General features: G+C 45.9%; 1 protein-coding gene across 2 annotated transcripts in view; it reads left to right on the top strand.

Moving 5' to 3' along the window:
• The window catches only part of Plxnc1 (plexin C1), a 144,163-nt gene that overhangs the window by 6,773 nt on the left and 113,517 nt on the right, over positions 1–23,873 (top strand). For both annotated transcript variants that reach the window (XM_051206264.1, XM_051206265.1), the window contains exon 2: positions 14,986–15,126. In XM_051206264.1, the coding sequence (XP_051062221.1) occupies positions 14,986–15,126 (141 nt within the window). The remainder of the gene's footprint in view (positions 1–14,985; positions 15,127–23,873) is intronic.

Genomic DNA, 23,873 nt, shown 5'->3' with positions numbered 1-23,873 from the left:
TCACATAAGCTTTGTCCTTTACCTAAGAACTGCTATGTTGAGGATCCTGTCCCTTAAAGTTCTGGGTTAGGTGACCTTTATTCACTCTTCTGGCTCTTCTCAAATATTTCTGTGATATCAACAGCCAGGCTGCTTGTGTTGCCAGGTTGCAAGGTATCGTTGACCACAAAAACCTACATGATTGGTATTTCTGTGGTTGTTTTAATAGCATTCAAACCCTAGAAAGAAGGGGCTTTATGTTGGAGGTCAGTGATCCCCAAGGTGTGATGTGTGGACCACCAGTGCCAACATCTCCTGGGAATTTGCTTAAACTATAAATTCTTGGACCCAATATCAAACTGACTAAATCAGGGACTCTGGGGATGGATGGAGGTTGGAGCTGGTGTTAAGTTTCCTATGAGACTGAAAATGTTCCATCTTGCGAGGAAGCTTCATAATCAGGAAAATAAACAGCTCAAAATAGCTATTAGGAAGTCCCTGGATCTGAGCAGACTCACTAGGCCCCTCCTTGCCGGAACAGGCAATAAGAGCTGAGTGTCCCTCTCGGGCAGCCAAGAGGACTCTGAGGCCAGATCAGCTGCCTGGGAGAAGCAAAGGCTGGTTGGAAGAGGTTTAGGCCATAGTAACTAGGGAAGGATGCTCTCCAATCTGTTGAGCAGCCTGCAGGCTGAGCAGTGTGCTCCAGGTTCCCAGCTTTGTGAGCTGCCACCCTTGCTGGGGTGGGCTTTAGCGGTGCAGCTGTCTTTGATACATTCCTGCTCCTGTAAGTAACCCCAATAAAACTCCTTAGTTCACCAAGTTGGACTTTGGTGGAACCTATACTTTGTTCTGTTGCGGGCTCCCTATCTGGTGTGAGTAGACATGTGTAAGCATCTCCCCAGGAAAAGTCTTGTCACATAGGACAGTTGGAAATGTGTGGGTTTGTCTGTTCGTAGAGCTTATTTATTTCATTTTATCTGTATGGGCGCTTTGTCTGGATGTGTATCTGTGCATCATATGTATGCAGTGGTCCTATAGACTAGAAGAGGGTGTCTGGTCCCATGGACTGGAGTTAACAGACAGTTGTTACCTGCCACGTGGGTGCTAGAAATCTAACGTGGACCCTTTAGAAGACCACAGTGCTCTTAACCACTAAGCCATCTCTCTAGCCTGTGTTTGTAATAGGCTTCAAAGTGGCTTGAATCCAATGCTTCAGTAAAAGAAAGTGAATTTCATTGTGGTCCAATTGTGGTGCCTGGGATAGGGCTTTTCCCATTTTCCTCCCTTGTATTTTACCATAAAATGCCATAAAAAGTAACCACTCAATCCTGTTACTCTTTTTTTCTTTCTTGTTGCTCAAAGGCATTACCTAGATAGATTTTTTTTTTTAAGCCTTAACATTTTGGGGGCTGTATTCCAAATCTCAAAAACCTGTAGTTCGTAACAAGATTTTTCACGTTGCGTGACAACAGTGTATTTGCATTTTATCTTAGGATGTGGGAGAATTTCTAGAACCTTCTGTACTGGAGCCAATTCCACACATCATAGATGCTCTCTAAGGGTTTTTCTTCTGTGCGGTGCCAATCTTGAGACCCATGCTAGTCGGGCGCAGTTGGTTGCAAAGCTATACATGCATAACCTCAAATAAGGGAACCAGGGGTCATGTGATTATCCTGGAATTAGAGTAGCAGGTATAATGCTTCATAACGGTTACATGTACAGTCCCTAGAGTCTGGTCACTGAACCAAAGCTGCCGCTTGGCAGGTGTGCAAACTTGGGCAAGTGGTTTAGTCTTTTTGTGCCTTGTCCCTTCACTCATATGTATGGATCCTGCTTGTGACACAAGGTTCTTCTCGGAATTCGTACATTAATCTGGAGTGTAGCTAATGCAGTGTACATGTTGAGTGTCACCACCATTTGTGATTGGTAATGGAGACAGGATGATGTGGTGTTGACAGGTGGTTATGAATTGAAGGCAACTGGAAGGAACTTTCTCTGCGTCAGGAAGTGATAGATGCTTGTTCTAAGGTTCTGTAGTTAGCATGAGAGCTTGACTGCCTAACTCCATTCTGTTCTATCATCTGCTTCCTCAAACATGTGCTCTTCACCGCCTCTACCTGAATGTGCCTCAGCTTGACCCAAACTACATTTTAATACCTTCTGCTTTAGCGACCAACTGCCAACGGGTCTCTAGGGCATTTAATTAGGATCACCAGGAAAAAGATGGGAGTTGTGTCCACCTGGCCTTTTGACGTCAGATCTTGAGCACTTGTTTAATGTAGGCTGCTGCTGCCCTCAGAACAGGTGCTAACTTTTGATCCAGTCAGAAGGAAACCAAACACCTTACAGTCCCCTCTAGGTCCTGAGGGTGGGCTCCCTCAGAAAGACTGATGGAGGAGCCAAACTGACTAACCCTTGACTATAAGAGCATGATGTCATCTCATAGTTTTCTGGTGACTATTCCTTCCTTGGAACACGTGTAGGCACATGAAAACTGAGAAGCCGCACGCCTTTGATCCTAGCTCTTGGGAGGCAGAGGCAGGTGGGTCTCTATGAATTCAAGGCCAGGTTGGTCTACAAAGAGAATTCCAGGACAGCCTAGGCTACATAGAGAAACCCTGTCTCAAAAACAAATGAACAAACAAACAAACAAAACTGAGATTCCTCAAAGCCTCCATGGGCGTTAGAATCATGGATCTTATTTATCAGAACCAAGATGACAATAAGCGTAGGTAGGTGGTAAGTAGGTGGGTAGGTAGGTGGGTAGGTAGGTGGGTAGGTAGGTGGGTAGGTAGGTGGGTGGGTGGGTGGGTGGGTAGGGGGGTGGGTGGGTAGGGGGGTGGGTAGGTAGGGGGGTGGGTAGGTAGGGGGGTAGGTAGGGAGGGAGGGAGGGGGTGGGTAGGGAGGGAGGGAGGGGGGTGGGTAGGGGGGTGGGTGGGTAGGTAGGGGGGTAGGTAGGGGGGTGGGTAGGTGGGTAGGTAGGTGGGTTGGTTGATTTGATACTCAGATTTTCTTGGTTATTATCTTTCAATGAATCACTAATTTATTATTTCAGTTACTGTAGCTGACTCCCCCTTTATTAAACAGTTTCCCCCCTCACATACTATTTCCTGACTATAGTTTCCTCTCCCTCTACTCCTTCCAGTTTCCCCATACCCCCTCCACCCAGATCCACCCCTGTCTCTCATTCAAAGACAACAGTCTTCTAAGAGATCACAGTAAAATATAGTAAGATAGAACAAAAAGTAATCCATTGGAATTGGACTAAAACAAACAGAAGGAAAAGAGACTCCCCAAAAGCACAAGAGACTGATATACAGATTCTCCCCCCTCATTGACACCAACTTAGGGATCCCATAAAACACCAACCTAGAAGTCATAATATATAAGCAAAGGGCCTATGAAGCAACACACACACACACACACGTATATATATACACCCATATATTATATATACATACACACACATATACACATACATACATACATACATACATACATATATATATATATGCAATGAGACAAGGAACCTCCAGTGCTGCTATTGAGTTTATTTTCTGTGGACCACCTAGTCCTGGCCATGCAGTTAACCCTTAAGAGTACCTTGTTTCCCCAGTGAGACAGACTCCCTTAGAGAAAATACATTTTCATTTGTAAGTGGTTATGGGTTGGAGATGGCTTCTGGGTTAGGGATGGGGACACTTCTCCTTTCAGCTCTAGGACCCCTCCTGGGCCACACCCATGCAGGCCCTGTGCGTGCTTGCCTCAGTCTGAGTGCATATGTGCACCAACCCTACTGATGTAAAGGGCCTTGCTTTCTGGGTGATCACCCCTCTGTCTGGGTGTCCCCCACCCCTCTGGCTCTTCAGGCTCTTTCTGCCTCCTCTCCCACAGGCTCTGAGCCCTGAGGGGAGGGGTTTGATGGAGACCTGCTGTTTGAAGCTGAGTGTTTTGTATCAGTTCCTCTGCTCACTTGCAGCTTGTAGAGCTTTCCTAGTGAAGTTAGTTGTCAGGAAACATGGTGCTATTCCTAGCCCAACAGCCATGCTGTTATGAAGAGTTCATCAAACTTTGTGTGTGTGTGTGTGTGTGTGTGTGTGTGTGAAGGGCCAGCTTGTCATTATTTTAGGCTCTGCAAGCTATTCTCAATCTCTCAATTAATCATAGCTAGTGACCTCTCATTGTTCTGTGAACAAAGCCAGGGATGAGACTTAAATAAACCCCTAAAGCTAGGTCCCTATGAAATGTTATGGGCAGTGAAACCCTAATTCCTTCTAATTATTTTCTTGTCATGAATTATTCTCCACCCCCTCGAAAAATGTTTTTCAAATCACTTAATGTAAGAACTATTCTTAGCTCCTGGGCCATTCAAAATGCCGGCCAGATGTGGCTCACTAGTGGTGGCTTGCCAACTGCTCCTCTCCTGGAGAGGAGAAAAGCAAGCCTCTGAGTGGTCAGCTACTCACTCTTGGAGGGTCATGGTGGAAAGAGTCTTAGAAACCACAAGGATGGGTGTCAGTCGCCCTCAGCACAGGAGGACCTAGAAAGGTTCCAGAGCAGGGACATGACGCTTGAGCGGTTTCTTGACGCTTAGTGAAGAAGGCACAGAAGCGACTTCTGGAGAGCATCCAGCTTGTGTGCAAGTAGGATGTTGAGTGGCCTCTGAGCCACAAGTCACTCACCCTGGCTGGGGAGGTTCCAGAAATGAGTGTGCACGACCAGATGGTGAAGGGCTTAATGAGACAGGCAGAGGTGGGGAGATTTACCCCAATGGTCACTTTTAGACTTTTCCAAACCTTGCTTTTTAAAACAAACACTTGCTCAGAAGCTCCATATGTTCAAATGAACAGCGGGTCCTCTTTGACCTGCTGTTGCGGGAGAGAGTCTTGCCAGGTTCAGGGGTGCTAGGTGAGGCGGGTTGCAAAGTCCCTAGATCCCAAAGCTTGCCCCGCCCTCATGCACACGCACGCATGTGTCATGCGTTCGTCATCTCAGGAATTTCTGCTGAGCTGGGTGAGAAGGACGGGGACTGAGGCTGCAAGGAGCAGAAACAGGGTTAGAAGCATATCCAACCCCAGTGTGTTCTACAAAGATGATGTAGGTAAAGGAACTGATCACAAGGACAGCCGTTGGTTCAGATCGGTTATATATACAGGGGCCTGCAGTGGGCGAAACTACTTCTGTAGGCAGTAAATAGGGAAGACAATAAACATGTTGCAAATAGGTCTTTTTACATTAAAAAAAGGATAGCGAAAACTTAAGCAACCATCACACAACATTGCTCTAAACACTTATACCTTATTAGTCCCGTTAATCCTTACCATAATAACTTGACAAAGTGAGTATTGTCACTCCCAACTTGAGGATGAGAGGACCATGACGCATTGTTTAGCAGGGGGCTAAAACAGTTGTGGGGTGGGGTAACATACATTAGGGAGCGTTCAAACGCGATTCCTTCAGAGATCCTCCAGCTATATCTGGGTGTGAGCTTTGCTAACAAACCTGAGAGCAAGTGTCCAAGACGACTTGGTCAGTGTAGAAAGCAGAGTGGGAGGGAAGTGAGGGAGTTGGCTGAAGGAGGCAGCTGCGACAGAACCCTAGGCTGTGGGAAGAGATTAGATTTTATTCTCAAAGCCTAGGAGAGCTTTTGAAGGGAAGTAAAATGATTGGATTTGAATTCCTAAGTAATGGCTGGCCTGTGGGGAATGGCTGGCCCCGTGGAAGTCCGGGAAGCTGCCAGGGGGCTCTTACAACGTTGCTGGGACAGAAATAATGTTGCTTCTGGTCAGGGTGGAAACAGGGAGGACGCAGATAGATTCTTACTTCCTGTCATAAGCCCTGCGGGGGAGGGGGTTAGGGAATAATGAGGACCTGAACTGAATTCTGACCATGAGTATGGAATTGGAGATGGGAAGAGGTAGCTTATTAAGAAAATGATATTGGAAAAACGTTGGCCACCCATTAGGAGATGATTTCAAGTACTGTTGGTTTCTTGATGCCTTTGGGACATCCAGGAAGAATGATGGAAGGAGCATTGGTAGTTCATTTGAGGAAGTGGAGCCTGCTCCCCACAAACGCTTGGAATATGTCAGCCCTGTCTGAACTACACATGCCCTGAGTGGTGTCTTTTTTTTTTTTTTTATATGCTGATAATTATTTATTTATCCACATAGTTTTCAATTTTGAAGAATTTTTTCTTTATTCTTTTAAATTTCATTTTACATTCCAACCACAGCTCTCTTCCCCCTCCCTACCCCAGCCCACTCCTCCTCATGGGTAAGGGGCTCCCATCAGGAGTCAACACAGTGTGGCCCAGTACCCCAGCTATCAGCATAGAGGCTTCATCCAGTAATTGATGGAAGTAGATGCAAAGGTCCACAACCAAGCACCAGGCTGAGCTCTGGGAATCCAGTCGAACAGAGGGAGGAGGGTGCATATGTACAGGATCATAATGGAGCAATCTACTGAGTGGTACCTTAATCCTTTTTATTTTGCTATCACAAAATGCCTAGATGGGGTTATAAAGAATGGAAGTTTATTTGGCTCAGGGTACTGGAGGCTGGGAAGCCTATTGCCCTGGTCCTGGCATCTAGAGAGGGCCTCCTTGCCACACAGAGGGTATGGCGTGGTGAGAAAAGGAAGTGCAACTCAGTTATCTGCTGCTTTGTAGGAAGCCACAATGGACCATCCTTTTGTAGAAAAGATTTCTTTTCGTGCATGTGTATTAGTGCTTTGTCTGCAAGTGTCTGTGTGCCATGTGTGTGCAGTGTCCATGGAGGCCAGCAGAGGGCGTCAGATCCCTTGAACCTGGAGTTAGCGATTCTTGTGAGCTGTCCTGTGAGCGCTAGGAAATGAAGCCAATGCCATATAATCTTAATGACCTCTGAAGGGTCCCACCCTCAAATACTAATCGTGTGGGGATGTAGGGATTCTAACAGCTGGACTTTTGAGGGGCATGTTTAACCACAGCAAGGGGAGTGGCCTGGCTAGTTCATCTTCGTTTCCTGTGAGGCTGTATAACACACAGTGAGTGAACCCCCAGTAAGTGATTACAGAACTGCAAAGAAGGCTCCCTTCATCTAATGGAAAAGGCAGTAGTGATAGAAGACTGAGATAAAGGCTTCCAAGTTGTGCTGGTGCTAGGCAGTGTTGATAGGAATAGTAGAAGCCAGGGAGTGTGAAGGGAAAGGGTGTTTCCGGGGACTTCCTGCTCAGCAAGGCGTAATTCCATTTCGGAGCCTCCCTACCCCCAACCTGGTTGAAGAAGCGTGTTATCTAACACACCAGATGCTCTTCATCATTGCTCATTGGCCTCCCCCGAAGGCTCCTCTCTGCCATGGTGACCCCTTTTAAGAACTGGATTCCAAGTGCTGACCTGTGCTTCTCTGAGGAGTAGGATGGGGGAACCCTGAAGCAGCTGGTGACAGCAGGTGTCGTCTTGTGTCACACCCCCTGACTCTGGGATTTTTTTTTTTCTTAACCCTATGAGAGTCTAATGCTGTCAGCCTCTGATGAAGCCCATACCTCCTAAGCCTATTTTTAATGCATCAAATGATTGGGCTGCCAAATAAACTGATTATATTGCTATACAAATATATCGTTGTATAGTAATATATCTTAACACATTCAACAGCAAGATCTAGCAGCAGTAACCACCATAATCTCAAAGTAGAGATGAGCCTAAATGATATTTTGAGATATCTGCAGCAACTATGAAGTGATATGAAAATATCTGATTTCTTTTGGTGACAAAGGCATGGATTCATTTAATACTACTGTGTACTGAATCCACAATGAACGGAAATGCTGCTTCAGTTACAGCTTGCTAAAATAAAGATGTGTTTGCCTCCCATCGTGTTACATGGACTCCTTGAATTCTGTCCACTCTAAACCAGCCATTTGAGTTTGAGAAACCACAGTATGAAATATAAAGTGTGAGCTTTATTTCAAAGCTCACTTGATTGACTTGTTTTGCCTATGAGTGTACTCCTATATGTCTTTTATAGATCGGACGTTTAGCCAACAGCAAGTGGGCGGATGGATGGGCGGATGGATGGGAGGATGGATGCGCGGATGGATGCGCGGATGGATGCGCGGATGTAAAGATGGATAAAGAAAACTCGGGAGAAATGACTACCTAAAGTCTCACAGTTCATAAACAATAGAGCTTGAGTGTGAGCTTCATAGTTTTATTCAAAATCTCTTACCCCTTCTACTCCTCCATGCCTTGCCAGTAACTTTAAGAGTTCAAATGAAGTTAACTATGCTCATAAACTTACTTATTAAAGTGTCTCTTGCATTCTCTTTAATACTCAATTCTTCACTTTCATTATTTATGTATTGTGTGTGCACATGAGCATCTCATTGCACACATGTGGAAATCACAGGATGATCTTCAGCAATCAGTATTCTTCTTTCACTTGTGGGTCCTGGGGATTGGAATGTAGCCCAGGCTTTCTTCAAATCTGTGATCCTTCTGCCTTAGCCTCCTGGATACTGAAAAAATAGGTGTGCCCCACTATAACCAGATTTAGAGACACATTTAAAATAGTAATATACTCAGTCAATAGGATGTCTATGGACTAAGAAGCTAGTAGATCCAGAAGCCGTCTCTTATGAGTTACCGGTGAACTGTGGATATGAGAATTTAGAGAAGGCCAAGACACCTGCCTGCAGAGCATGTGGAGTAATAGCTTACTATTGCTCCCCAAGACTTAAGTCACACTTTTTGCAAGGGACAAATCTTGGCTCAGTTGAAAAAGTCTGTAAAGATGAAGCCTACTTAGCAATGTTCCATCGTTGCCTGATGAGATATTGATTGAAAGTATTCAAACATTGATCCATGTGTTTATTTATTCATTCAATAAACATTTATCGACAACGTGCTATGAGTTAGATGCTGAGATGGAACCTGCTTCCAAAAGTAGAAGAAGACAAACTGTGGTAGAGTCGAGAGTCTGCTGGGAGATGGACAATAAATAAAATTAAAAAAAAAAAAATTGCAGGTGCTCTGAAGGAAGTGAGTTGAATGCTGGGGTTGGGAATTAACTGGGGTGGGAATGGGAGAGCCAGGTTCCCATGTGGGTGAAGAATTGACTTCAAACCTGAAATATTCAAATGAGAGGGTCCGAAGGGGACTGCAGGGGAAGAAGAAACAGTGTGTGGAGAGACTGTGGCGTGGAAGGATGCTAGTAACACTTCTGAAAGTTGCTGTGGGAACAAAACCAGCTTGAAGGAAGAGAGCTAAGTGAAAGGCCCAGTAGTCAAGGGACCAGCCCAGGTGGGGTCTATGGGAGTCATTCTCTTGTTTCTTTTTGTTTTGTTTTGTTTTTGAGACAAGGTTTCTTTGCTGTCCTGGATTTAGCTCTGTAGACCAGGCTGGCCTCAAACTCAGAGATTCACCTCATGGAAAATGTTGCTACCGGCCACTCAAAGCCTTTGGTGAATGATTTGTGGTCTTTTCAATAGTATCTGGCTGAGATCAGCCAGAGGGAAGGAAAGAGGTTGAGATGGGGGTGAACGGGAACATAAAGCAGGAAGGAAGAGGACAGAGGTCTTGGAGAGGGAACTGTAGTCAGGTGGGGTTGGGGGGGGTGGAGGACACAGGGCAGCAGCGGAAGAGCAGATGGGAAATACATGAATCTTTTGGGTGTCTTCTACAGGTGAGCTATACCCCGGGACAGCATACCCACATACCCAGCTCTGCCATTAGCCCCCCCCCACCTTTTTTTTAGTTTTTCCAGACAGGGTTTCGCTGTGTAGCCCTGGCTGTCCTGGCACTTGCTCTGTAGACCAGGCTGGCCTCAAGCTCATGGAGATCCACCTGCCTCTGCCTCCCAGAGTGCTGGGATTAAGGGCGTGCGCCACCACCACCTGGCTCAGCTCCTTCCTTACTACATCGACCTCCTGCACACCTTGGGCTTTCCCTATGAGTCTGAGTCCCTGTGTAAATTTTCCCTACGGGTGCCATAAGCTTAGTGTGAATCCAGTCGATAACTATATATTCCAGAAGAATAGGTGTGAAATGGGCAGCCTGAACAGCTGATAAGTTCCACCCACTTCAACTTGAGTGAAAGGTTCCCCCCCCCACATTTCCTTTGCTTGAAGAGGATTTCTTAATTATTGTCATACACATGATGACATGATGCTATTGGATTCTCATGGCAGTGCTGGGACTAGGCAGGGCACGAGGTAGGGACTGTGTCCATTGTGCAACGTGCTGACCTGAAGGGACCCACTTGCCCCAATGGAGCAGAAAGTTAGTGTCGAGCAGGGACCGGAACTTGGGTGCAGAGTTTTCCTGACTGCAAGTGGGTCCCTGGTGAGTCACAGATTGCAAATGATGGGGACATCGTTTGAAAACAAGGGTAACCCATGGGGACAGACTACAGAAGGAGGGCATTTTATCAGCCTGAGAACGGATAAGCTGGCTCTCTCCTTTGGCTTATAAGGAAAATCCAGCGGTCAAGAATCTTCTTAACCCTGGGTTTGAGTGAAAGCCTCAATTCTTTCCTCAACACTGGAGACCCAGCTTTGTGGACATGTCCTGTGTATCTTACCACAAGAACGTCATGCGGTACCTCGAGGGCATGGCGTCATTGGCCACAGGGTGAGGCAAAGCTAGGGCTGGCCTTTGCCTTTCATGATGTAGAAATCACGACCGGTGCCCCCTGGAGTTGTGTGGTGGGCAATGTGTGGAACACCGCTGTAGTGCTTACTGCCAGCAAAAGCAGTGTGACGTCACTATAATGGAAGGCAACTCCTGTTCCCCTGGTTACGCTCACTGCTGCCCATATCCTCTTGACCTGAGTATGTGCACACATGGGGAGCATGGCCATTGTCACACACCCCACCCCCACCCCTGTAGCCGGGTCCCAGGTTTTGTGTTGGGTCTTTGAGTCTAAACTCAGTTCAGACAAGCTGAGGGAAGTTTCCCGTCAGCGAGGGCTAAGCTGTAGGCGTGTGGTTAAGGTTAGACATGGCAAGAAGGAGAAGCAGGGTGGCAACTCTTAGGGAACCGAGGGTTGGAGCTAAACTGAGATTGGATTTTTTTTTTTTTTCATGAAAGGCAGAAGTGGCAAATGCATCATTACGAGGCATTAACCTTGTTACACATAGACGAACAAGCAGAGGCTGGGACTCCGAGAGAAATTACACATAATAAACTAGACAGAATGGGCTGAGAGCGACAGTAACGATTATGCCCTAAGGGGAGAGAAGGGCAAAATAGAAAATTTGCCCGGGGGGGGGGGGGAGTAAGAGCAATTTCTGGATGGGGGGAGAGGCTGCCTGCACAATTTCCCCCCTTTCTGCTTGGCTCCCTAGATACTAACGTCACTTTTGTGAGGGGTTTCTCTGAGGCCTGTCTTTTCATTTGCTGAAATGAACATAAAGGCCGTCTGAGGGTTCCTTTCTCCATTCACAGGGACCTGTCCGTTTCTGTGTTTCCAACATAACAGAGTCCATTTCCATTCAGCCAGACCAGCCGTTAGTTTTCTGGTGCCCAAGCCTCCTCGCTCCGGTTTTCTTTCAGGCTCACAATTCCCTGCAAAGTTCCAGCTGTGTCTAAGGACCTCCCAGCTGCCCGATCCAACAAGTTAGGAGTCTTGTTTCTTAATCAGCGATTTGAGAAAGTCCAATTGACAGTGACTGAGCCCGTGACAGCTACTGTGAACTTCGTCTGTTCTGTCCCAGGCACCTGGCGTCTGTTTCTTTCTCCTGTGATATATCTCAGCATGCTGGTTTTCATCCTCCATCTTGGATTTGGTGGAAGCAAAATGTCTTGCCTTTTCTCCCCATGACGTATATTCCTTACTTTTTATTCATCTATAAATTTTGTACGTTCTATATACATCATGCAGCTGTATTCCAAGGGAAGGTGTGAGAAGGAGGCAATGGCTTACCCTAAGAGTTTTCTATTCTAGAATAGCTGTTCCCAGGAACCCTTCCAGGGAGTGGCTTATCTCTCACTAGCTAGCACTGGGCATGAACACCCATAGTTCTATGAGGTAGGAGGGCATGTGTCTGGCAGTGGTGACTGGAATTGCCATTTGGTTGGACCAATTGTGGTTTCTGCCCCGCTTGGGTTATTGTGAGCTGAAGGAAATTTGAGGCCTTTGGCAACGATGGTAGGAGCAACTGCCTTGTCCGTGGTAGCAACTGTTTGCATTTTCAAACAGTGACAACAAGCACAGCTTACCTGTGTCACAGGCATTTCACTGAACTCTACCGATGCTTATGTGCTAACTCATTTGGTCCTTATAACCACTGTCAAGAAGAAATGTCAATATCAACCCTTCCATGATATAGGCAGTGGTCTTCAACCTTCCTGACGCTGCAACCCTTTAATACAGTTCTTCGCCTTGTGATGATCCCAAACCCTAAAATTACTTTGTGGCTGCTTCATAACTGTAATTTTGCTACTGTAATGAATTGTAATGTAAATATCTGATATGTGACCCCAAGGGGGTTGTGGCCCACTGATACAGACAATAAAACAACAGGTTTAAAGTTACTTAGCTAGAGACTGACAGGGCCCGGGCTCAACATACATGTTGGGTTCACTGTCTTATACTGCCTTTGTCAAAAAAAGGTGATAAAACTCATGTCATATAGCACACTGTAAATGCTGGTGTGTTAAGCAGTATTACTTGTATGATCACTTACAAATTCTTTTTCACGGCTAGCCTACCAGTCAGGCACATTGGCCTTGTCAGGAAGTTGAGAAAGCCAAGTCCCACACAGATTAAATAAGTCACCCAGGTCATCCAGGGAGTGAGAATTGAGTTCAAAGGCAGACTAGTGTCCCAGGTGATGTGTTTCGTCCCACCAGGCTCTCAAGTGTGATGGCATTGACTGGATGACACTATGGAGCTGTGTTAATGGGCTTAGTTTGGAAAAACTTTTGAGAAGAAGGCAGAAGTCAAAGGGAAAATTCTAGAACACAGAAGATAGAAATCTGGGAACAATTTTCCCCTTGTTCCTGTTTAGCTTCTGACCAGCCTGTGAGATTTGAGGCCAATCTTTGGCAAGCAGGATGTCTCACCCACCCCCAGTGAAGGCCTCCATGACATCGTTGTTCAGAGCTAACTGGAATAGGAACATTATTAGGTTTCTACTACATACCAGACGTAAGACTCCAGTCCCGTTTGGTACTTTGGATAATCCATAACCACAGCCTTTAATCTTTTTGTGTTGTGAGATGACAAGAAGTATAGTCCACTATTAAAAAATAAGAGTAGTGTGTGAGAACATTCTAGAAGCTCAGGAATGATATCCAGTTCTCTGACTTAGCCTTGTGACACTCAAATATTTCATTAAAAAAAAAAAAACATAATGGTAAACTGACCTTATATTTGGTCAGTTCTGGTTTTATTTTAAGTCAGGATGTGTGATGTGTATGTGGGGTTTTCTTTTCTTTCTTTCTTTCTTTTTTTTTTTAACTTAAAGGTCATCCAACTTCTACTCATAATCACAAGGCTTCCTTATCTAAACAGTGGTCTATTGTTCCAGTCCCCAGACCCACAGAGATCTTTTTCCCTTAACTTAATCTTAACAGGATAGCTCCCGCCTTCCCCAGCTGTGAGAGATGTACTGTTTTTCTACGGGAAAAATAAGTCTCTAGTGGCATTCCAAAAGTCTTCAAGGAGTTGACTGTAGAATATTTTATGCAAATGAGTTATGGCATTCCTTCCTTTAAAAAGGTGATGGGCATTGGAGGAAGCTATCTCACAGAACAACGTCAACAAAGAAATATAGATGGCAACTTTAAAGCCTTCCCAAATCAATTTAGCCCATGAATCCATTTAGTTTAGATGTTAATGAAAGTTGGTGGGTTTAAAAAGGATGAATATTTAATAAGACATAAATTGAAAGACATAAACACTGTTGGCAATAATATAATGAAGTTAATAAGCCCTGGACTCCCCCTGCTCACCTCTCTGCTCCCCAAACAGTCCCATTTCAGGAGCCACCCTGATGCTAACTGAAGTTTCCGGCTCTCTCATTGGCTGGAATGTAAATGTCTTTGAAACCCGTAGTACAGTTGGGAACGGGGCTCTGGCGGATAAAGTGGTTATCACACTGTGTTCAGGAGCTGCAGTGGGCAACGGCGATCTCTCAGCTGCCTATCTTCCAGAGATTTGTGGAACAAACTCAGCTTCCGGTCGTTGGAGGCAGGAAGCAGCATGGGGCCCTTCATTCTTTTTCAACAAAAAGGAAAAGGCATTTTGGTTGATTCTCTCTGGGCCCTGGGTTTACAGAGGGAGGGCCTTTATTAATGAGAGGGAGCAAGCATGGGGTTGCATGTGCTCACAGCCTCAGACAATCGAAATGCATTTAGGTCGAGGGTTTGGGCTTCTCACTTCCTCTTACACAGATGCTGTCAGTTGAGGGCCCAGCTCTACTCTGTCCCTCATTAGCTGGGTCACTATGTCTTAGCACCCTCCCCAGCTCTATCTGCCTCCTGCCCTCTATTAGTCTTCAGGCTTCACAGCGCGCTGGCTTGTCTATTCAGAGTCCCTCCCCTGTGTTGCCCGGCTGATTGGATCCTGCCACCCAATAGGATATCTGAGATAAATGTTCGCCCAGGCCTAGCTAAGATGGACTACAACAGAACCCCACAAAAAGTACAGTGTCCAGCCTGGATTCAGAAATGGGTTTTCTCCTGGCAATAATGTAAAATTCTGCTCCGTATGTCAAATAGGGGAGGGTGTGTGTGTGTGTGTGTGCGCGCGCGCGAGTTAGGCACCTGAAGTGGATGGCTAGCTCAGTGCTGGCAATCAGTACATGTGAATACTCAGTTAATTAAGAACGTCACTTTCTCTGGCTTGGACAAGCATGGTGAGTTAGCAGTTGGTAAAACAAGGATCCTGTTGAAGAGGATGTATCTGGGGTTCAGAAATGCAAACGTCCTAAGAGTTCATGAGTGGCATTTTATCAGTATAAAGAAAAGTACTTAGTTAAAAAAAAAAAATGACCGTTTCTTCCTTATTTATTCCTGTACAGAAAGAAGGGGATCGACCCGAACAGGTCCAGCCAATTGCATCGTCTACATTGATCCACTCTGACCTGACAGCTGTTTATGGCACCATGGTGATGAACAGGACTGTTTTGTTCTTGGGGACAGGGGACGGCCAGTTACTTAAGGTTGGTTTCTCTGTAGTCCTTCAGATGTCTGTCTGTAGTAAGATCCACTTGGTACCTGTTCCTGAGTTCTACATAAGATGCTACCTCTCACACTGCTTTGTTAATATCATAGAGAACCCTGCCCCGAAAAGACTTGGGGAAACTTTTAGAGAGCCATATGTAGTCCCCTCTCCTACCACCACCTCAGCCCATAATGAGGCACCGGTCACCTGCACTTTGGGGATGAGCCACACCCTGCCCCTCTCCTGACGCAAAGCTGCTGGGTGAGATGGATGCAGGTCTAGCCCCTACCCCATCCCGACTCACCTTCCTGAGTCAGTTCTCTGTCCTTTACACTGGAAATGTTATCAAGTGCCTGATTTCTCACACCTTCAAAGAGATGAGCCATTGCAGGCCTGAGAAGAAAGAAGAATAATAAAAGACAGGTGTGCCCACTCCCCCCCCCACACACAGGGGGTTTGCTTTCTGCCCTTTGTGCCTACATATGCCAAGGAGAGGTGACAGACCTGACACTCTTGGGGACTCCCCAGGACTTTCGTCTCATAAGACTGTTCTCCCCTCCACCCCCACCGTATGGACCATCCCCCGGTCAAGTCAAGATTTTTTTTTTTTACTTCGGGGGGGGGGGGCAGCACAGAGGAGGAGAAAGTCAACTCAGAACCACCAAGGGACTCGTCTGAAATTATGCGGTGCTCCTCTTGTCAGCATCATTAGCAAGCATGAATTGCAGGTCTCGGGTGGCCTGCAGTGACAGTAGCTGGGATGCGATCATTCACCCTGGACACTGCTTGACCTCTCGGTTGACTCTCGGCTCCGATTCTTAATTGAATACTGGCAGGGCTGTTTTCCCAGCATCTGTCCCGCTTCAGCTAGCGGTGCCTTAGGCAGTTCGTTTAGCCGCTCTTAGCCTCCATTTCTCCAGCTGTAAAATGAGATTATACTAGGCAGGCCCGAAGAACCCTTTGCTCATCTGATGGCCTGTAACTCTCTGTCTTTGCACCCATAGCCTCCCTCCAACCAAGCTTGTATACATACATGCCACTGTGTAGTCCTGTGTCCACACTTGGATCATACCTACTCCCAGCCTGATCTCTCCTCTCCTCTCTCCTCTCTCTTCCCTCCTCTCTCCTCTCTCTTCCCTCCCCTCCCCTCCCCTCCCCCTTTCTGTGATTTACTGAGTCCTCTGTGTTTGAGTCAAACTCCTTCTCTTCGTTGCTGTCCAGGCCCCTAGAAGAATCTGGTTTTCCCTGTCCCCTGAGCTACACACCACCAGCACCATCTTTTGACTTGTTAAGGAAGTCTTGCCTTGATACCTAGCCGCTGTGGTTCATATTTGCCCTGCCAACTTGGTATTAATCTTCCTGGAAAGGGGGCCATGAATCCCCTCAGCCTGACATGGTGCCGAGTGCTGGGTAGGCATTTGATTGAATCTGTTTCCTTTGGAGGAAACCCAGTAACATATGGGAGGGAATTTGTGTACACATTCTTTTAAAATATACATTGATCATCTTTCCTGTTATGCTAGGGGAAAGGAGAGGTAGATGCTCAACAATTATTGCACAGTTGCCACCCAGGGATGCCCATGGACATACTAACCTGGTCAGGCCAATCAGACCCATTAACCCTGCAGAATAATTTTCTAGCCATCCTTCCTGGGTCTCCTTACCAATTATCTCTTCAGATTTGGGATGTTTTTGACAAGTGTTTTGACAAGAACACTGTTTCCCCAAGCTGAGCCTACCAGACTGTCACATTGGAGAATCGGAGGTGAAGGAACACTTGCCTATAAATAGTTACCCATGGGATGGCCTGGCTTCCCTGTCCTGTGGGTTCAATTCAGCCTTGCTGTACAGCTGTCCGAACTTCAGTCTTGCTGGAAGCCAGGGGCTGGGATCAAGCTGCAGCTTCATGCTATTAATGGAGAGGCAATTAACATTGAGCCTCAAGGTCCTCAGGATCTATATGGAGTACCACTTGAAGACCCTCCCCATCTGTAGTCTCATTTTTAGGGTTCAATTAACAAGGAGAGAGGGGCATTTTGTTTTTGTCTTGTGACTTAGCACTTTTATGGTGTCTCCTGCAAGTTAGGTCCCTCTACCTCTAACTAATTTAGCTCTCCTACAACCCCATTTTACAGATGGAAGAAGGGAGGCCTAGCGTTGTTGAGTGACTGGCCAAGGTTACAAAAGGCAGTGCAGGGATTTGAACCTGGAGCAACTTCAGAAGCTGGATACGTATCCCCCAGCTATGGGGACCTTGCCTCAGCTTCCAAACACCTCCTTTGGGGGCTCCCAGCAAGTGGAGGGTGTGTTGGGAGGGAGTCCCAGGACCGCTGAGATTCCATGGTTGATGGGACCTCTGGCCCGACCCCATGTTTACCTCATGAGGATCAACCACTCCCCCACTCTGTCTCTCGGGGCAACTCCCTCCCATAGTAGGAGGTTGTGAGGGTTCAAAGCCTGCTATCTACCTCCCAGCTCCACACATGGACAGCATGGTGATGCCCTTCAGACTCCTTGTGTCCCGTGTGCAGGTGCTTGGATGTAGTCCCTGAAATTACCTGGAGACCCTCCCTCCCCAGAATCCAGGATCAGGCGTAGGTAACACCTAGGTCCCTCTATTCAAAAGCACCTCACCTCTCCCTGGCCACACTGTCTCCAGAACTGTTAGGGAAGATGCACACTGAGAGGTACACGCTTGGCTTCTAAGCTGCAATGTGGAGGTTCAAATGAGGAGGAGGAGAAAGGGCTTGGATCACCCACAGCCTGACTCGTCAGTTTTGTAATGACCAGGGGGGAAGGCGTTTTGACATTTGTCGGGCATCGTAGTGTATGCCTGACTTGGGTAGGAGGCTGGCATCTGGCAGCCAGTTGCTGTTTTTACCACCACGAATAAAAACTCGACTTCTTCAATCTCTGCAAACCTCATGGAGTTTTAATATAATTTGGTGCCATTTTAAACCTCACGCTATTTAAATATTTTTTTTTTTCCTTCTTGTGGAAGAACTGTAGGGCTCACAGAGAGTTGCAGGGTGGGGGGAGGGGGGATAAGAGGAAGGCAAAGGAAAAAAAAATGATCCTTGATTGCGTCACGCAGAGGCAACTGCTGTCAGCATTTTGGATTCTTTTTTTACATAGTTGAGGTCAGACCCTATCCAGTTCTCTACCCTTCTTTTCTTCAGCTAATGAGGGAAGAGGCTTATATTAAAATGCTGCTGCAAACCCTTTGTAAACAGTATTTTTAAATAGCTCTATCGTGTTCTGTTATACGGGAACACAATTTTGAGCTTGAGCCGAGACACTGGATCAATTTTTTAAAGAGTACCCCCAGGAAGACAATACTACCTCCAAAGGTAAGATTTCAATGCTGAGTCATGAAAAACCTAGAGGCTTTATGTCCTGCTGTCGCCTTTACTGCCCTTGGTGGGGGAACTGAACAAATACGGAACTTAAAGGTTCTACCCCACCAATTTCTCAGCAGGTGTTCTGCTCATGTAGCAAGTCGTGTCCATACCAACCCCATCATTTCCCCATTTTGCATCCTTTCTGGATACGATTATAGGCAACGGTGTTTTTTTTTTATTATTATTATTATTATTATTATTATTATTATTATTATTATTATCAGCATCCCCAGTGAAATCAGCAGAAAGTGTGCTGACTTGGGATTCAGTGTTTGAAAATCCACATGGCACGTGTCACATGGGGTATGCCATCCAGGGAACACACGCCATATCGCTTTCCAACTGTGTTAGTGTCTGTCACATGATTCGGATCCCTTTGGGCTGACTCTGCTGCATGTAGAATGGACTCCTTATCTCAAGGGCAGGGTGGTAGAGTTTGAACTTTTCCAGGTGATACAATAAGTAATAGGGGGATATGCCTGAAATTTGAAATCTGTAAGTTCTTGCATGCCCATTAACCTTTCTTACAAGCATAAAAGATAAAGTAGTGGGCGAGGAATAATAAGAGCCGCCATTTCTGAGCTTTTCCAATGCACCCACCATCAGAATCGGCGTCTGCATGGGTTAATTCATTTCATCTGTATAAGTCAATATTATGACCATTCCCACTTTATCAAGGAGAAATCCTGGGGCTTTAGAGAGTTAGGTAGCCCGTTTAAGGTGATTGGGACAGAAATGATCTGTCCCCAGACTCCAAGCTTTTATCCCCCAGCAAAACTGCATTTACGGTTGCAATGTAACCTCTCGAGCTTGACAGAGTGCTTGGGACGAGCAGTGAACTTTCCTGTCTGACACTGGGGTGTCTGGGCTGATCCCAAGACACCCGTGTTTGAGGTTTTCCGAGCAGGGCCTATGGTTTCTGTGGTTTTTAGTTTGTTCCTATTTGGGGCCAGTTTCTGGCAGCCGATAGATGAGCCCCTCTCCTTGGGGCTGCCAGTGGATCCTGGGGGACCTCTGCACTCCCAGTAGAGCCCGGATTTCCCCCAGTGGGCTCCTTTTGAGGAACAGTAAACAGTCCATGGCCACATTGCTTGAATGGCCCAGATAGGAGAAGTAGGGTTTTCCAACTTCCTTGGTACTGAGATAGGGTGCAAGGCACAGGAAACTATGTCATACCCTGTCCACATAACCAGCAAAAGGGTATCTGTCAGCTTCATCAGACCCAGCAAGGTTACCAGGACTGTCAATACTGAACTGTGCAAATGGCTCTTCATTTTAACAAACCATAGAATAAAATCAAGTCAATTCCAGAATTCAACTAGAAATTCCTCAAGGCTCTCGCATGACTTCTGGCTATTAAGGTTGTCAAGTGAACATAAGAGAGTTTTAAAGTGTAATATATTACAGAACTCCCACAGAATGTAAAAATAGGAGGAAAAAAAAAAAAAAAAAAAAAAGAACCCAGGACAGGCCCAGGGCTGCTGGGGGTGGGGGCTGAGCGAAGGTAATGAACCACATAGTAGAAACCACAGGAAGTGTCAAGCTTGGAAATGGGCTCCGTGGTTGGCTGTGTAGAATGTCATATGGAGCTTATTTCAACTTCACTTTATTTCACACCTTCCAGCCTGTGAGTCCCTGACTTGGAACAGTTACTCTCAAGTCATATCCAAGCCTAGAACTCAGAGTTCAGGCCATGTACTTCTCTAACTACATATCGTGAAGACTGGACACCTCCGTCTTATGTTACATCTTCATTATTCCTGACTGAGAAGGCCCTCGGCATAGCATTAGATAATCGCTTTGTGCGTATAGGGGAGTCTCCTCAACATTTCTCAAAAACCATCTTATTGAAAGGACAAACGAGACAATTGGTTCATTTACTCTTCTACAGACCAGCTTCAGAGAAGGCGAGATAAGAGAAGTTTGGCTTGAAACAGCTCTGTCAACATGGCTCTATCTCATGACAGTCAGAAAGGAACAAAGAAATACTTACTGTTTTGCTTAGTCCCCCCCCCCTTTCTCTTCATCTTTACCATGTGGCACAGAGCTGTCCTGTGACTGTGATGTGGAAATCTCTGCTTGTTCAATTTTAGCAGCATGGATGGGAGGTTTTGTTTTTTTTTTGTTTTTTGGGGTTTTTTTGTTTGGTTTGGTTTCGGGTTTTTTTTGTTTGTTTGTTTGTTTGTTTTTAATGCAACAAAAACCTCAGGGCTAGTTAATAGCCTACCATGAGGCTTCAGGAAGATGTTAGGAGAGACAGTATGTTGACCCGAACTGAAATTCTCCATCAGGGGACATTTGTTTTCTACAGAAAGAGTGTGACGAGCTTTACAAAATCTCGAATGCTAACAGAGTTGCGCTTAATTTAATAAATACTTCTCTGAAGCCTTTTCTGTCCCAGGCACTGTTCTGGTTAGTTGGGTCTAAAGGTGATTTGAAAGAGCTGTGTGTGCTAATCCCAGCCCTCAGGAGGCAGAAGCAGGAAGGTCTCTGGGAGTTGGAGGTCAGCCTGGGTTACACGGTGAGTTCTAGGACAGCCAGGGTTTCAAAGCAGCAACGACAGAGACAGAAGCCTGCTGTGTGTCGGGGGGGGGGGCAGAGGGGTGTGGAAAACAAGTACATTAATTGTCCAATGGTAAAGTCCTTTCAGAGACTAATTAAGTGCTGCAAAGAACACAAGAGGGATGGAGAAAGGAAGTCAGTGGGCACAGGAGAGAGGCAGGCAATCCAGGAGAGCTCCTCAGAGGAGGTGAGGCTGGAAGATGAGGAGAACGTAAGAACATACCCAGAGGAAGCGCGGAGTGACTTCAGATTAGATCTATATTAAGGTCGTATGCTGGAAGCAATAAATAAACCCCTCATGCCCTAGCAGTGAGCTGTGTGAATTGGATGAGGTTTCTCTTATGCACAATTCCACCCATTTTGGGTTGCTGTGACTCATGGCTCCTGCCTGCACTGTTCCTCTGATCCTGTTCCTTTTCCAAAGCTGCCCAGCTAAACTGGGCCAAGGAGGAGTGCTGCCCCTGCTCTCATCTCCGTGGGCTTTCCCCTCCCCCCACCCCACCCCCTGCATGGATATCCTCATGCACTCTGCCACTGAAAGTCCCTGAGGTTGTCCCCTGTACCCCTGGTCTGGGTGGACTGGGAGATGTCAGGGGAAACCAGAGCTAATCCATGAGCGATGAGACTGAGGACCGCACAAGCAGATGTCCCAGGCTCTTCTTGGTGTAGTGCATTTGGGGACCTTTGGAATAAAACTGAAAACTTCTATTATGTCTCTCCAGCATGTGGAGGTCACTGTCGGCATAGTCTGGCCAAAAGAAAAAGCAGTTTGATGCACTCACCTTCAGACATTTTTACATTTTAAGATTATTTATCATTTTTGAGACAGAATCTCACTTTGTAGTCCTGGTTGGCCTGAAACTCCCTAATGTAGATAAGGCTAGCCTCAACTTTTGATGGAAGAGGTCTGCCGGCCTCTGCCTTCCTAGTACTGGAATTAATGGCGTGTGCCACTGTGCATGAGACCTTGTGCCTTTGTTTCTAAAAATAATACACGGACATTGTTTAAAATCCTTAACAACCGAAGGAGTACAGAGTGCAGACCATGCATTCCTAACTTCCCATTCCAGGCTCTCAGTGCAACCAACAGGAGAAGTTTCATGGGTAGCTTTCTAACAAGAACTTACATCTCTCTACAAGCAAAATGGGGATAGCCTTTCCTCTCTCCCATTTTTATCGAACATGTAACATGCTAAACATATGTATATAGAAACAGTTGTATTTATATGCATATATTTACTGTAACATGCTAAAATACTGTGTGAACAATAAAAGCACTTTCCTGGTATTTTGATGGCTGAAAGTACCCCACTTTTTACACTACTATTTACCTAACCCAATTTATTTTTATAATATTGTTTTTATAGCCCTATTGTTTACATAATTCCGTGTTATCGATATTTAGGTAGTTTTAGAATTTCACTTACAACAAGATGTTACAGTGAATATATGTCAACACACACACACACACACACACACACACACACGCAGCGCACACGCGCGCACACATGCACACCAGTGTCCAAGAATACATGCTTCAAAATTTTCATGCTAGATTGTCTTCCAGATAGGTCTTAATTCCACTATCCTGGATTCATGCCTGTTCACACCCCACATCTATGGTGAGCAGACTATGCCAAGGAACTTGTTCAGAAAATTGTTAGTAAGCCCTGGCAAAGCCTACCTGCTAACACTGGAGTTTTAGAAAGGTTTCCCTGCCCTAATTGGGAATGTTGAAGGATGCTGCTGCCTCTTCAAGGTGTCAAGTAAACAGATTTGTGTCGCAGCCCTCCTGTGTATGCCAGCTGTGCTGGGTAGATGGCTCAGGCCCCTGTGAGAGTGGCTGTGTGGCCCCCCACTCACAACATGGATGAGTGATGGTGTCTTCTCTAAATTATGTCTCTTATTTTAAAGCAAATTCCAGACACTATGACATTTACCCCGATGTATTTCATTATGCCTCTCTGAGAAATTATTATCATGTTCCCAACTGTGATTGTAATGTCATTATCACAGTTAACAAAATTATCTGTAATTCCTTAGGATTATCTACTGAATATAGCCGAAATTTCACAATTGATTAAAAATACGCTTAAAATTATTTGGTTCAAGTTGGTGTCTGGAACACATTGGGTGCCTCTTACCTAGAACACACCCTACACACACCCTATACACACCCTACACACCCACACACCCTACACACACACCCTACACACATACACACATACCCTACACACATACCCTATACACACACCCTACACACATACACACATACCCTACACACACATACACACACTGTACACACACACAGTACACACACAGACTACACATACACACACACTACACACACACTACACACACACTACACACACACACACCCTACACACACACATACACACCCTACACACACACCCTACATACACACCCTACACACACACATACACACACTGTACACACACACTGTACACACACACACTACACACACACACCCTACACACACACATATACACACACATACCCTACACACATACACACACTATACACATACACACACTGTACACACACACATACACACACACTATACACACACACCCTACACATACATACACTACACACACACTACACACACACACACCCTACACACACACATATACATACACATACCCTACATACATACACACACACTGTACACACACACACACACACACTATATACACACACACCCTACACACACACACACTTTAATCTCTCCCACTGGCTCACTGAAAAGCCAGGTTCTGGG

Source organism: Phodopus roborovskii, unplaced genomic scaffold (assembly GCF_943737965.1).
Source record: "Phodopus roborovskii unplaced genomic scaffold, PHOROB, whole genome shotgun sequence".
In the NCBI taxonomy this organism is placed as follows: Eukaryota; Metazoa; Chordata; class Mammalia; order Rodentia; family Cricetidae; genus Phodopus; species Phodopus roborovskii.
Note: the sequence above shows the minus strand (reverse complement) of the source record. Positions and strands in the feature narration are given on the sequence as shown.